This window comes from Podarcis muralis, chromosome 6 (genome assembly GCF_964188315.1).
Source record: "Podarcis muralis chromosome 6, rPodMur119.hap1.1, whole genome shotgun sequence".
NCBI classification, from domain to species: Eukaryota; Metazoa; Chordata; class Lepidosauria; order Squamata; family Lacertidae; genus Podarcis; species Podarcis muralis.
The window spans coordinates 65,556,767-65,572,256 of NC_135660.1; the positions used below are offsets into that span (position 1 = coordinate 65,556,767).

At 42.1% G+C, this 15,490-nt stretch overlaps 1 protein-coding gene across 2 annotated transcripts in view; it reads right to left on the reverse strand.

Moving 5' to 3' along the window:
- Positions 1-1,782: 1,782 nt before the first annotated feature.
- MINPP1 (multiple inositol-polyphosphate phosphatase 1) overlaps positions 1,783-15,490 on the reverse strand; it is a 31,249-nt gene continuing 17,541 nt past the window's right edge. Inside the window, exon 5 of one of the 2 annotated variants that reach the window (XM_028729677.2) lies at positions 1,783-1,998. In XM_028729677.2, the coding sequence (XP_028585510.2) occupies positions 1,800-1,998 (199 nt within the window). In that variant the 3' untranslated portion in view covers positions 1,783-1,799. Of the gene's footprint in view, positions 1,999-9,462; positions 11,859-15,490 lie in introns of those variants that run through there. The other variant, XM_028729676.2, reaches the window with a different exon arrangement.

Genomic DNA, 15,490 nt, shown 5'->3' on the forward strand with positions numbered 1-15,490 from the left:
GGCACTCAAAATCTGTCTTTGTGCTTTTGAAGAATCTTATCTGGAAATGACCCAGTGATTAATTTAAAAGTACACCCACACCATTTCAAGATATGGCCTCCTAGCATATGTTTGTTCTAGCTTTGCTTGAAAAATGTATGAGGCTTTCTGTTGTTCAGATTATAATAAAATGTTGTGGTTGCACAGTGCTGGTGGATTACATTTCATTGTCGTCTTTAACCTCTCTCTTTCTCTGTACTCTAGATGAATCATGTTAAGCAGAAGAGGAACAAAAAGAAATATTATTCACACAGCACATGCTGAAGAAAAAAATATCTAGAATTTATCTGGCTTAGACTTCAGTATAAACATACTAATTAGGGAGAAAGCCCTTTTCAACAAAATGAGACTTGCTGCCGTGTGAACATTGCATAGGATTGCAAAGTTAATACGGTATATCTTTTGGCTTTGATTTTGCATCAGTGTTAATGTTTTCCCCTAGTTAACGAAGCTCAGAAAACAGCAAGCTTTCACACAGCTAAGATGTTTGGCAAGAAGTTCTCTGAATAGAGAGGGGCGGAGAAGCAGTACAAAAGTTCTATGAATGTGTGTCTGTTATGCAACAAGCCCTGTGCAATTCCTCTTTTGGATCGTGGCTGTTATTTTGACTCTGCTAATCTTGGCAAGTATTGGGTGTGTTCATAAAGTATGCTTGAGATCTTTGGGGGGGGGGGAATCTTCACCTAGAAGCACTCAAAACCAGCAAGGTAATTTGCAGGGATTCAGTTAAACAGAACGGAGGGAGCTCAGTTTCAGATAATTCCCATTATCCCCTTTTCGTAGTTGCCCTTAAGCTAGTTATCTAACATCACACAAAGTTCACAGCCTGATCAAGGTACATTTTCTGCAGGTAGTTATTTGCTCACAGTTTTGTTTTTTTGTCAGGACTCTGAACAGAGTTGTGTAAATGGCTGATTCAGCTATTTGCCACTCACATCTAAACTCAGGCTATGTACACACCAGCAGCTCAAAAAGCAGTGAGGTCACTCCTGCCACTATCCCCCACCCCTCGCCACCCCTCCGTTTCAAGTCACTTTTTATGTTGCTCGTCACACTAGAGAGGGAGGCATGGATGTCTTCACCTGGTGCCCATTACCTGATTCATTCCCCAGTGCCAAATTCCAATTCATCGAAGCTGTCATCTGCATGCGCTGTCACCTGTTGCATGTGCAACAGCTTCCTGAAATGTACACACCACTTCATTCTAACCATGGCTTCCGTTTGCTAATTGGATGGAAGATAGTAAGAGCGAAAGAGCAACAGATGGGGCCATTTCTCAAGAAACTACACAACACCTATGCATTGCGGCTAATGTCTTCTTCAAAACAGCAGAGGTGGGAGCGCTCTGGAGCCAGAGTAAGCGGTAACATATACACAGCCTCAGAATAAATCCTTTTGCCAAAGGATCAAAAAGGCAGGGGCATTACTGTGTAGAGGTCTCAAGCAGTTGAAAAACGATCTAGTTGAGAACATTTTGCTTCCTTCTTGCCTCCACATTGACCTCAAGCAACAAAGAGGAATGCATTTGAAGCTTTTGCTAACACAAAGATGTGTTGGATTTCAAACAAATGCGAAACTAATCTTGCCTCTGGCAAGTGTTCAGAAATGGGAATTACTAGTTTCCCAACAGCTGTGTTAGTCTTCAAATTAATTATTACTAAGCAGACCGATCCTGTGCACATTTACTCAGAAGTAGACCCTGAGGTGTTCCTCTTCCTCCCACATAAAAGTACGCACAATTAATTAAGGAGTATCCCACCTCATGCAGTTTTATTGGTTGCAGGTTGATCATACAATACCAGTAACAAACAAACAAGGACCCCCCCCCAAAAAAAAAACCTAAAATGCAACAGCAATGTTAATTCTATGCACTGGTGAGTTGAAGCAATGTGTCTTGCTACTGTAATGTGAGCGTTTTCTTTATAGGCTTCCTGGAAAAGGTGTGTTTTCATGAGGAATCTAAAAGAAAAGGGGGGGGGGGAGAGGTAACTTCAATGTGTGGGGTATTCCTGGAGACAGGGCAGGGCAAAACTGGCTGAAAGGGAGAATGAACCAAATAACATAAGGGAGGAGTCCAAGAGACAAAGCGAAGGCCATGGGCAGTTTATCACAGAAAATGATGACACAGTGTTTTTTTTTTTGGGGGGGGGGTACTCAAGGGTACGCAGTACCACCACCTTTAAAAATAAAAAAAATCATCGGATGACAGTAAGACTGGAGGAGGAGACTGTAATGCAAGAAGGAACTAATGTGATTTAGAAATGGTTTTTGTGTGGAACAAGTTCTGGGTGACACCATCAGGGAAAGGAAGCTAAGAAGACCTGAATCATTTCAGTTTTGCATATAGTTTGGTAAAAGGTAAAGGGACCCCTGACCATTAGGTCCAGTCGTGACAGACTCTGGGGTTGCGGTGTTCATCTTGCTTTATTGGCCGAGGGAGCTGGCGTACAGCTTCCAGGTCATGTGGCCAGCATGACTAAGCTGCTTCTGGCAAACCAGAGCAGCACACGGAAACGCCGTTTACCTTCCCGCCAAAGTGGTACCTATTTATCTACTTGCACTTTGATGTGCTTTCAAACTGCTAGATGGGCAGGAGCTGGGACCGAACAATGGGAGCTCACCCCGTCGCGGGGATTTGAACTGCCAACCTTCTGACCGGCAAAGTCCTAGGCTCTGTGGTTTAACCCACAGCGCCACCCGTGTAGGAGCGCACTAATAAAGCACCCCCCTTCTAATCCAGTATCTGAGGCTCAGCTAAGATGAAATTGTTTTTAGAACATAGACCCAAAATGCTTTGTGAAGGGACATTTTTAAACGGGAGCCTCCTGAACTCATTATTAGTAGATGCATGAGGATAAGCGGGAACGTAGAGCTCTACAGTGCCATAGTGGTACAAGCTGTGGAGTGGAGCCACTCTCTTGACCCCAGAGCCACCTCTGCTACTTTCTTGCATGGGAGTAGAACTAGGCTATGTGAATACTGGATTGGCTCCACTGGGCATTCACATAGCCCTTCTCCGACCCATCTCTATCCTGGTCAGGTCAGCCGCAACAATACCAGCGTTGGGAGGCTGGTTCTTCCACGCTATATTACCTGGGAAACTACAGCTAAGTGTGTACACACTTGATTCCAGTGGGGCTGTTCGGAACAAACAGCCTTTGCAGAGCGTTAGATTTTTGCGTGTGTGTGAGAGAGAGTAAACAGGCCAAAAGTTGACAAAGGGAGTTTTCAGTGCGGCAGGGGATCACCGCCTTAAAGGAACAAGCTGGAGGTGTAAACCTTTGCCCCACTACAAGCCAGAAACTCACATAGGGAATATTATCATTCGAAAATATGCCTTTTATGCATTAGTCTAAAGCGAACAGTTAAGAAAAGGCAAATCTTCCATTCATGTACAAGTCACTCTAATTATGCAATTATACACTGCATACGCAACATGCGTCGCACTAGTAACTGGTAGACGTGCTGGATCAGGCACAATGCCTGTCACACTGGAACAACACCATGGTAACAGCTACCATTGGTAGATGACAATGCCTTTAAAAAAAAACTTGTCTGCATGCACCCATGTCCTACAACCTTGGGTCCCCAGATGTTGTTGAAGTATGACCACCCTCAGCCACCATGACCAATGGTCTGAGATGACAGGAGTCCAAAAGCACCCTAAGGTTGGGGAAGGCTGCCCAAGAACTTATTAGGTTTCAACCCTTTCCACTGGATTTTCTCTCAGGGTTGGAGAACCTCAGGCACAAGAGCTGAAAGGTCCTTCAGGTCCTTCTACCTAGCCCTCAGAACTGTCTCCTGAATGCAACCATCAGTGCTTTCCTCTGATTAAAATGTGCCCTTGAGCTCTAATAATGCCTCTGAGGGAAGTGTGAGTTTGTGTAGCAATTAGGCCACTGCAGGGAGGTAAGATTAGCATATCTTGCTCCACCTACTTTTCCTCCTGGCCCTGCCCAACACTGACCTGTGACCTTCAGAAGGTTTTATAGATTTGTAGAGTTGGAAGGGTCATCAAGCTCAACAATTTAGGAATCTTTGGCCCAACATGGGGCTTGAACCCTTGACCTTGACTCTCATGCTCTACCAGCTGAGAATGCAGCGCTTGGGCTGAAAATGCCCCTCAGCTCTGCTCTAGAAGTTACAGTTTGGAGGGTGTGTGTGTTGCAATCTGACTTCAGTGTGCATGCAAATAAATGCATACGTGAGTGTCATGTCCTTCTGCCCCATCCCCTCAATAAATGTCTGTATACACAGAATAAATGTTTATGGGGGGGTGTGACCCGCATCTGTTATATAGGAAGAACAGCTGAAACAATTGTGATATTGTGCTTTCCTTTTTTATATATAAAGCAAACAGCTATAGTCAGATTACTGTCAAGGAGGTGAAAGAGAATCTCCAACTACGTATATGGAAGGGAATGGTCTAGCATTGGAGTGGTGAGAAGAGAAGCAAGACACACACACACACACACACACACACACACACACACACACACACACAATGTATGTGTTTCTATTCTCATCTGTGACATATAACAAGGATAAGAAGCTGCCCGCTGCAAGCTATACTTCCTGTGATGCATTTTGAGTGATTTTAGCATCATTCAGCTGCTAAAAAAGAGTCCAGTATTGGAGAGAAAGACTGCTGAAAGCATTACTCAATATTTACAGGGAAACATAAGTTGCCAAGTCATCATGAGTTACTGGCACGCACATTTGAGCCCAATCATTAGGAAAGCTATGTCCTTACGTGACTGCAAAAAATGAAATCACCATACTATTAGTTCTGCATGAACTACTTTCCAAGCACCTGTGATGTTGAAATTCACAGCCAGTTGTTCAGATGATGGGGTGCATGGGGGTCTAGGAGTGGAGTAGTACTTCTGGGAGAGGACATGATGTGCTCTTTCTGGGGTAGTTTGTCCCCCCTTGGTCCCGACTCTGCACTCAGCTCTCACCTGTGGCTCCTAGAAGCTGTTAGCATGGGAGAGTAGCCACACCCTGGAAAGAGCTTCACCTGGCCGGCTAAACCAGGTAAGGATAGCCAGTAGATCTCAAACCCTCAGGGAGTCTGGGACTCCCCCTGCATGTGAAGACAGTCTCCAACAGCTTGAGCAGACAAAACCAATAGTGGGTCCACTGGTCAGGAAGATGATTGCTGTATTGTAGAGGGGAGTGAGTGGCAGATGGGGTTCAACCACCTCTGAAGGTAGCTAGGAGAAGGAAAACTCTGATCCTAAGCCTCCGCTGCCTAGTGGGATATCTGTGGGAGAAGAAATGACTAAGGAGTAAACCTTACACAAATCCAGAGTCCCTAAGATGGTTGGATGGTGCCTTGAACGCTTCCTTCCAGCAACTCCTGTAGCCAAGCTGGTTCCCAACACATTGCTCTGCTTTCCTTTGGGCCACATCAGTGAGGCCAAGAGGTGGGGTCTTGTCATCTGGACAGCCCAGGACCTCCATACACAATGCCCAGGCTTGCGCCCTGGAGAGATCACTTCAGAGCTGCTAACGCACCAGTTTGACTTCACCCCTGGAGGCACACTCCATTGTCTATTGAGACAGATAGAAACCAATCCCAAATGCTCAGATGATGATAAAAAACGTGACTTCCCACAATGATTTATATGCATAAGCATACTATACCATTCACAGAAGACTGTCATATGGAAGAGATACTATCGCCCTGTTCTCTCTTTTGTTGTTATTGCTGGTAAAAACATTGTGTATATAGGTATTAGGGGAACTCTACTCCAAGAAGATGGGAGTAAGATCAATTCAAAGCTTTTAATTCAGCTATAGGTAAAGGGACCCCTGACCATTAGGTCCAGTCGTGACCGACTCTGGGGTTGCGGCGCTCATCTCGCTTTATCGGCCAGGGTAGCCGGCGTACAGCTTCTGGGTCATGTGGCCAGCATGACTAAGCCGCTTCTGGCGAACCAGAGCAGTGCACGGAAACGCCGTTTACCTTCCCGCTGGAGCGGTACCTATTTATCTACTTGCACTTTGACATGCTTTCGAACTGCTAGGTTGGTAGGAGCAGGGACCGAGCAACGGGAGCTCACCCCGTCACGGGGATTTGAACTGCTGACCTTCTGATCGGCAAGTCCTAGGCTCTGTGGTTTAACCCACAGCGCCACCTGTGTCCCTAAATTCAGCTATATCTAGTATCTATTCTGGGAAATTGTTCATTGGTCCACTGTGCACTTGGACACCTCTTAAGATATCATAATCATTTTTTTACGTGATGGTTCCTGAGATCAAGGAGCAGAGTTTTTACCTGTTTGGATACAACTGGATTCCATGTTGAATCAAGATGGTGGACTGAACGCTTTCAAAATTGTACTGATTTTTCTTTTTTTCTTAGGACTTCCAAGCAATGCCAGACACAAGCCTGCTAGTAATTAATGTTTTAGAAAGGTCCTAAAATCTATAACGCTGTGTGCGCAAAAGCCTCTGTTCACGCGATGTATTAACACGTACGCAACTTGCTTTTATGTGTGTGCATTATTCCACCTTCACTTGGGACTTCTTCATCAATGTGAGGGAGGGTGTGGTGAAGAGAGGCTGGAAAAGGAGTCATAAAGCTTTCCATGGAGAAGCTGTGGCTTTTCACTACGGAAACAAACCCACACCTCTTCCCTCCTAAGAGCTGCAAAGAACAAACAAGCAAAAAACCCAACCGACTGCAAAGCTGGTTATACAGGCTTAAATACCTTTGTTGCTGCTGCAGCTAGACAGCCCTCTACTTCCCTTTCCCTCCATTTGCCTGATTAGAAATATCTTTGCCACAACATGCAAATAATCAGTATTGCCTGTTTCAAAAGGTTACGTGTCACTCAGGTCCTCTAAGTCTAAGCATGCATGCAAGGCCTATGGAGATGAAGAGGACTGGCTTTGCATCAACATGTTTACTCTTGCATTTTTAAACATACAGATTGCTGCTGCAGTCTAAGGCCAGTCTTCAAGAAGTCAGGCAACTGTTTGCCTTGCTTTTAGTCAAAGATTGGAAAGTACACCCAAAGATCTTACAGATCTTCTATTAGGCAAATCTTATTCCAAGTACCGGCACTAGCTACCCCAAATGAGATTCATTTACAGATGCTGCAATATGTGAACAGCAAATGAAAGTGAGCAGCCGAGAATGTTTATGTGAGCAAGCATTGCATTGTCTCCTCATGACAAGGTAGTATAAGTGCAAGTAGATTTCTTTATAGAATTTGTAATAAATTTACCCACGTTATGACTCACCAAAATATTTGCATGATGCCAGAATTCATCCCATGGTTGAAAACGCAGGAAATTTTTCTAGAGCAGGGATGGAGTCACAATTAGGGAGCCACTAAAAAAGTCCATTTTGTCATTTTGTTTCTTAAGAAGGGTGTTTGTGAAGGGCGATGGAGTGCTAAGATATTTTTGCATGTGTCTACAAACTGACTGCCTTGTGAGAAGGAAATTTCTCTCCAGTGATCCATTAATGCGACTCTTAGCACCTCCATCTGTCTGCGTAATTTCTCTATGCTCTTATTTCTCTGTATCCCAAACTGTGCATTGCAGTGTATTACCATTATTGGGTTCGGACTGTACACAGAACAATTTAAGTCTGAACCTTTTTCTGTCTCTCTCTCTCCCTCCTCCATCCCTGCTCTAACAAATGATCCGTGTTGTCAATTCTGCTGTGTCAGCTTCCTGATCAGTAGGAAGATAGAAAACTCATATGGGTAAATTGTGTAACCATTCAAGAAGATAGTTTTACCTTAAAAAAAAAAAAAAAGCTTAGTTGCAGGGAGTTTTAATTTCTTTGAAGCAATGTAAACAATACTTTTTAATCCACTTGTCATCACTTCATTGAAAGTTGTTGAGGACTAATGGCTTGCTGCCAAGAAGAAAAAGAAAAAGCTTACATAAGGCAAATACAATGCAATTGTTACTTTGTAGGTAGTAACTATTTTGGGGCACCATTGCAAAGCTGCTCTGTAAACATGAAACTGCATTTTCCTGGACATTTGACTACATTTAACATTATACAGTCGTACCTTGGTTGATGAACGCCTTGCGACTTGAACGTTTTGGCTCCCAAACCCGGAAGTGAGTGATCCAATTCACAAACGTTCTTTGGAACCCAAACATCCAATGCGGCTTCCTGCAGCCAATAGGAAGCCATGCCTTGGTTTCCAAACATTTTGGAAGTCGAACGGATTCCGTTCCAACTTCCGAGGTACCACTGTAGTCTTAAAATATGGAGATATCTTAAGTGTTATGACCCATCCTAGGACTACCAATGAACAGCTGAATGAAAGACCCAAGGGCTGCCAGCTTAAAGCTCAAGGACAGAAGCATTTGACCCACTTTGTAAATTACAGAAGCCAAAGCCTGTTCCTGCACTAAAACACATTTCCCCACCTTCTGCAAACATTTTTAATTGATTGCAAATCATGTCCCCCTGTTTATCTTCAATGCTTTAAACGTAGCTGCTCAACTCACTATTTTAACAAGCGCTTAGGAGTGGCAATTTAGAAAGCAGGTGCACTACCATAACCTCATACCACATTTAAGTAGGGCATCAGGTACGAGTCATCATTATTTCTTCAAATAGCAAACTTGCTGGCCGCACTGCAGTGAATGGAGTTACCTTAGTATTATTGTTTATATACTCCAGCTTTATTCTCCAAGGAGCGTAAAGTAGCATAAATAGTCCCCCCCCTCCTCATATAATCCCCACGAAACGACCCTGTGAGGTAGGTCAGGCTGACTGCCAACCTGAAAGTACAGAACAATAATTAAATTGTTTTATTTAACGTACAGAAAGGGGCGCCATTCCTTCACCCTAGTTTTCAAGTAATGAAATATATAGTTCTTCCATCTCCTCGCCCTGCCACAAGTAGAAAGGAAAGCTGCATGATGCCTCTAGTTGGTAGAGTTATTCATCGGGAATTGCATTCATTTTTTGCATCTCTTCATTATTCCACCTTTTATCTACATAGCCCTGTTCTATGACTCATCACTTCCTTTTGATGACTCATCACTTTCTGTTGATTCTTATCTTAGGACATGGGTTGCTGAACAGGTATAAAATTGTGCGTGTATATGTGTATGCACATACAGGTATATATGTATAGAATACAACTTCAAGCAGAGAGGCAGAGGCTGCAATGGGAGGTGCTAAACCCTTTCCCAGCCCTGTCACCACAACACCTTCCCGAAACTGAGCTCATTTCCAGTCTCCAAGCCCAGACGGGGGGGGGGGGGGGGAAGCAGCTGGCTGAGAAAAGTTCACTAGCCTCTCTAGTTTGCTCTTCTTCCACTTGAAATGACTACTCCCCACATTTTAGGTCTGTATGGTGCATTTTGTGCCTTAAACATCTATCCTGCATTTAACAAACGAGACAAATCAGTCCAATAATTACTTTATTTCTTTAATATTATTTTTTTTGGAATGGCGTGATAGCTATCTGACAACATTTGAGGTGTTTAAGCAGCTTGTGCTATCGTGAAGTTTCCCCTCTTTTGTTATACAGCAACCAAACCATTATATGATATGCAGGAGAAGTTTGAAACCATAAACTGAATTATAGGCATACAAAGGGCTCCACTGTAAGCACACACCTTAGCAACCACACTGCTCACAAATACTTATATTCATCCAGTATGAAAACAGCTTTATCATGCAATATGCTGCATTTCGTTTATCATGTGGAATTGGACAGATGGGACTTCAATGTCAACAGACCTATCCTTACAGGTTTGTTCACCTGACACTCCCCATTAAGAACCTCCCCTCCCCACCCCACCCCCCAAAATTGTCCGTAAAACCTTCCTCTTTAGAAAGAGCTCCCTTCAAAATGGTGCTGTATGGCATCTCATGTTATAGACCAGTAATTTAACACACAGATACGCTGCACACTGTAAACCATGATGGAGCCTTTTATGGATATTTGTTCTTTATTATTTTTCTTAAAAGCGTGGGTTTTTTAGCAGCAACTCTTGTTAAAAAACAAAAACAGAATCTTCAAAGTGTTTAGCAATACTGTATCCAAGATAGTGCCCCACTAAAAAAAACAACACTCCGGTTTCAAGGAATGGTTCATAGGAATGAAAAAAAGCTATAGAGAAACAGACCAAAAAAAGCCAAGACTGAGGTGATAATACTATTTTCAATTCTGAAAAACTAATTCCTGCTTCAATGCATGATTGAATATATTTAGTTGGGAAAAGAAGTCTCTTTACAGTTTACATATGGAAACCACACCCAAGAATGGATTTAAAGGGGGAAGCCATATTAAAGCATCACGGATTTCCTCTTTAAAATGTGCACTATGCACTACAGTTGTACCTTGGTTTCTGAACAGCTAAGCTCTTGAATGTTTTGGCTCCCGGACGCCGCAAACCCGGAAGTGACTATTCTGGTTTGTGAACTATTTTTGGAAGCCGAACGTCCGGCGGGACTTCTGATTGGCTGCAGGAGCTTCCTGCAGCCAATCAGAAGCCATGCTTTGGTTTCCGATTATTTTGGAAGTCGAACGGACTCCCAGAATGGATTCCGTTCGACTTCCAAGGTATGACTGTGCTCTCTCTAGCTGACTAATTTTGTTCTTTTTGAAGCTGAACTCAAAGCAGTGACCCCCTTCTCTTCAATGTTATTATTATAGACTACCTGAATGCCCATCACAGATTGGCGTCTGCCCAAATGGCAAACGTATCACTCCTCTTTTTGCAGCCACAGAACCACATTATTGCTGGGCAAAAGCTACCAAAACAAAACACAGAAAAGACTGAATTATGAAAATAGAGCAGTACTGGTATTCTCCTATTGCTTTACAATTTGGGGGTTGTGCGCAATTAGGTCATATTCAGAGCAGACCCATTAAAATCAGTAATTAGTAAAGTCCATTATTTCAGTGGACTATTAACTAGATGCAACCTTTTATGCAAGGTCTCCAAAATACTTGGCAAAGACCAATTATTTTTGTAAAACATAACCATGAAAACCACCTGGAATCTTATATAAGAGATGTTTGTACTTAGGAGATGTTTATACATAAGAGGCTGTATTCACAGGTGAATATTCCAGTGAAGCAGCAATTGAGATCCACAATAATTTCCAAACTATTCACATTAAATAACTGGCGAAGCTATGAAGTAAACTGCATGCCAAATACCATGTGGTTACACCTAGATCATTCTTGATCCTAAAAAAGGCAGTTTTTCCCCAGAAACAGCTTCAGAAGTTTGTTTGAATGTTTTGAGATGTCCTGTATCTTTGTTTTTGTAATTTTGTTTTTGAATTTCAGAAACCAGTTTATGAAGTTCTTTTTTTAAAGTGTAATGGTACATCTTCCTAAAAAGTAGCAAAAGCAAAAGAGCTACATTTTATCAAACACTTCCACACACAAAAATTCTTCCTCTACTTTGTCCCCTTTACATACAGATCACCTTGAGTAGTATTTTTTGGCATGTCGCACACTTTGGAAAAGTGACAATTTTGGAGGGCTTCATTATAGTGGTTTTTCAGGTCGGTGTACAAAGCAACTGTTTCTCCCGTGTGTGGAAATTGCAGCAGCTTCTCGTTGAGCAATACCTGGATCTTGTACTCTTCCTTTGGAGTTGTGGCTTGATCACAGTGATAAAGCACAAACAACAGGTTTGCGGCATAAGGGACAATGCGGCCGCTACGAAATTTCCGGTGCATCTGCCTGTGGTAGTTGTTAGCTTTAAGAGGCTCTTCGTCTTTGAAGTAGCCCATGAGAGCAAGGAGAGGTTGAAGGGTTTCTGCATGTCCAAACTGGAGGATCACGGGAGAGGAAATAGGCTTCGAACTAGAAAGTTTAAAAGCCAAGCAAAAGATGGTTAGTCAGATGAATCTAAGGGTGGATCTACACATTCGGGAAAAAACCATGCTATAATTAAGTCAGAAATTAAATCGTTATAACAAAAGAAAAAGAAACGCTATGTAAAATCACATAATATATTTTTTTTACTCTCCAGCACCACCTGGTGTTGCATGTTTATAACGCATTCAAAACGCTGGTTTTTTTTACTAATGTAGTGGAGTTCCAAGCAGTGAGGCACAACTACTGTATAGTTACAAGAATTAGCAAACTATGCTACTGTAAAATAGTTGTTTTACTTTTGGTGGTCTGAACATTAGGAATGGCATTTGACTGCTAAAAAACACTTGGTCAAGAAATTATTTTTAAAATAACAACAACAACAACAACAACAACAACATGATATTTTAAAGAAAAGAACTAGAAGGTTACAGAGTTCAATCTCATTCCCGGTTAAGAGATGACCTGCAGTTATAGCTGAGATCATGTGGATATTGCGGTGCAGTGGAAGAGAGCAATTCTCTAAAGAGAATGAATGGCAAAGCAGAGAATGTGCAACTCGCAACTCATCTACAGATGATGTGCTCACTCTGTAATGATTTTTTTGGCACATGAATGGCGACTACTTCATTCATCCTATTGTCTAGGCAAAGTGTCACAGCTTATCTTGGATTAGTTTCTCTCCACTGCTACCCACCTGTTTAGAATGGCCATGTTATGGACCTTTCTCCCTGTACAACATACTAAAAATCCAACTGTTCCTCTCTGTCCTCGTGGCTACAACTCTGGTTCATGTAAGTCCTCTGGCCTCTTCCTGTTTCATATCTTAGTCCTCTCCCGTCTATCGAGAAACCAAAACCATTCTCATTTCTCACTGATCTGACCACATCATTTGTTTCCTTCCCTGACTTCCCATGATCTTCTATAGTCAATAGAATGCCTGGCCTTCAAGACCACTCTCTGCCCCTGCTCAACCTATATTTTGACTCCTATTTCTCATTTTATCTCTGCCCATGATCTCCACTCCTCAAACCTTGACAGTCAACTGACCAAATGCCTGTTTTGTTTCAGATTGTAAATTCCTACAGCGTCTATGTTGCTTATGTAATTCAAATGTACCGTGGTGATGGTACAATATAAAAAAGTAATGCAAAAGCAGCTGTCTAGTTTCTTCTCCCCAAAACTATTATCATCACTACTATTTATAGTTAATATATTTTTTAAGAAAATTTAAAGGTCCAAGATCCCATGTTACTCATGATTCCATGTGCTCATGTTATAGTAAAGCAGAATGTCAACTCCAGTATTTTTATTCTTTGTATGCTTTGAAGTGAGGTGGTGGATTTTCCTCAGTTTTATTGTTTTATCTTTTTGTAAACTGCTTTGAGGTGTGCCCCCCGCATCAAGCGGTGTATACATTTTAAGAAATGAATAAGTATGTTTAGAGTTCCAGCTAAACCAAGCTTCTCAGTAATAAGCTTGATAAGATACTTATTACATTATGCTGTCCCTACCTTTAGAAGCTTGCAACATAATCTATATAAAGGAACATACAGGTGTAACTATAATTTGCATTAGGGGACACCATGCTTTACATATGTTGTGTATGGAATAAACAAAGCCCAGTTCATAAATCCAGGTTTTCATCACAATTAAATGTAAACACTTTCAAGTCTTAGAATCATTAGCAGCAGCTATGGCAAGCATACGAAGGCCAAGCAACAAGCCAAAGCTAAAATACAGTTTTTAATTCAACAGAGGAAAGTTCTTGGTACTTTAAGTTAACCTGTAACATCGAAAAGGAAATAAAATGCAACTACTTATTTGACCTGTCCCATTTAGAGAAGAATGCTTTGAAGTATCCTGTTTCTGAAGTTTAAAAATGACACTTTGACATAATAAAGTACTGCATAAGTTATGTTATATCCTCAGTTCTTTATAACTAGTCACAAGCTTTAAGGAAATAAGATGGATTACTCATTTCTCTAAGAATTCATATACATATTTTTGTGCTTATGGGGGGGGGGTAGTACAGAAGAAATTCCCCACCATACTGTGATTTAGCAAGCCCAAGAAATCAGACTAAAAACTGTTTTTACATAAGGAAATGAAGGTATACAATATCCCCATTCCCACAATTACCGACCCAATGCAAGCAACAAATACCAAATTTCCTTCTTTCTTTTCTTTATTTTATTTTATTAAGAAAACCAACACAAGTGAATTTAGTCTTTGGTCAGGATGAACATTTTAGCTGTTTCATGAGATGCCTCCTTTACCAAAGTCATTGCTTCCTATAGTCTTTTGCCATGTGGCTAGTGCTTCTTAGTACATGCTTCTTACACTCAGGTTTCTCTGATGCATAGCTTAAAGGTAAAGGGACCCCTGACCATTAGGTCGTGGCCGACTCTGGGGTTGCAGCGCTCATTTCGCTTTATTGGCCGAGGGAGCTGGCGTACAGCTTCCAGGTCATGTGGCCAGCATGACTAAGCTGCTTCTGGCGAACCAGAGCAGCGCACGGAAACGCCGTTTACTTTCCCGCCGGAGCGGTACCTATTTATCACTTTGACGTGCTTTTGAACTGCTAGGTTGGCAGGTGATGCATAGCCTAATAAGGCGCATAAGAATAAGCTAGGTAACTCCAACATAAAACTCAAATAAATGAAGGCTGTACCAATGTGCTACCACACATTTTTGAACACTGATCAGAAATCAGTATCAAAATTCTGGGAGCAGAAATGTTTCTGCCAACATCTGACATCTGAAAGCACAAATTGCTTTCTGTTTAGTAAACTATCACAGCAAACAGATCTTTGTTCTTTTTCTTTAGGCAAAAGGTGATGTTTGGCATTTTCATCTGTTGGCTGCCAGCTTAGAAGCCTCACCCACAAATGAAGGCAGTGTCTAACTGGTTTAGAAAGAAGGCGTTTCTCTCAAGCATGAACTCAGGAGTTTAATGCCTAATGAGACAGTCTACTGTATCCAAAGTTCTCTTCTGACCTCTTCTGCGGGAGGCAGTGGAAGACAGGAGTGCCTGGCGTGCTATGGTCCATGGGGTCACGAAGAGTCGGACACGACTAAACGACTAAACAACATCCAAAATTCTCTAGCTTGTGTTGTAAGAGTTTGGGAGTAACGTACAAACCCATTCAGTAAAGAGATATCAGAAAACAATCAAATCTGAATTTACATGCTGGCATTTTAAAGTTTTATTTCTGTTTCAAAGAATCGGAAGTGGGTATCCCAAAGTCAATTCAGCACACAGAATACCTTGCCACCAAGCTGTCAAGATGTGTTCAGAAACCCTAAAACCTATCCCTTGCTATTGGGTGAGCTGCTGCAAGTCACAATACATAACACAGGGCTGGATCGGCCTTGGTCAATCTGGCACTCTCCAGATCAGGTTTCCTCAAACTCGGCCCTCCATATGTTTTTGGCCTACAACTCCCATGATCCCTAGCTAGCAGGACCAGTGGTCAGGGATGATGGGAATTGTAGTCTCAAAACATCTGGAGGGCTGAGTTTGAAGAAGCCTGCTTCAGATGTTTTGGACTTCAAATACCACCAGTCCCAGTCTATACAGCAGAGATGGGTAACCTCCGGCCTACAAGTCTAGTCAG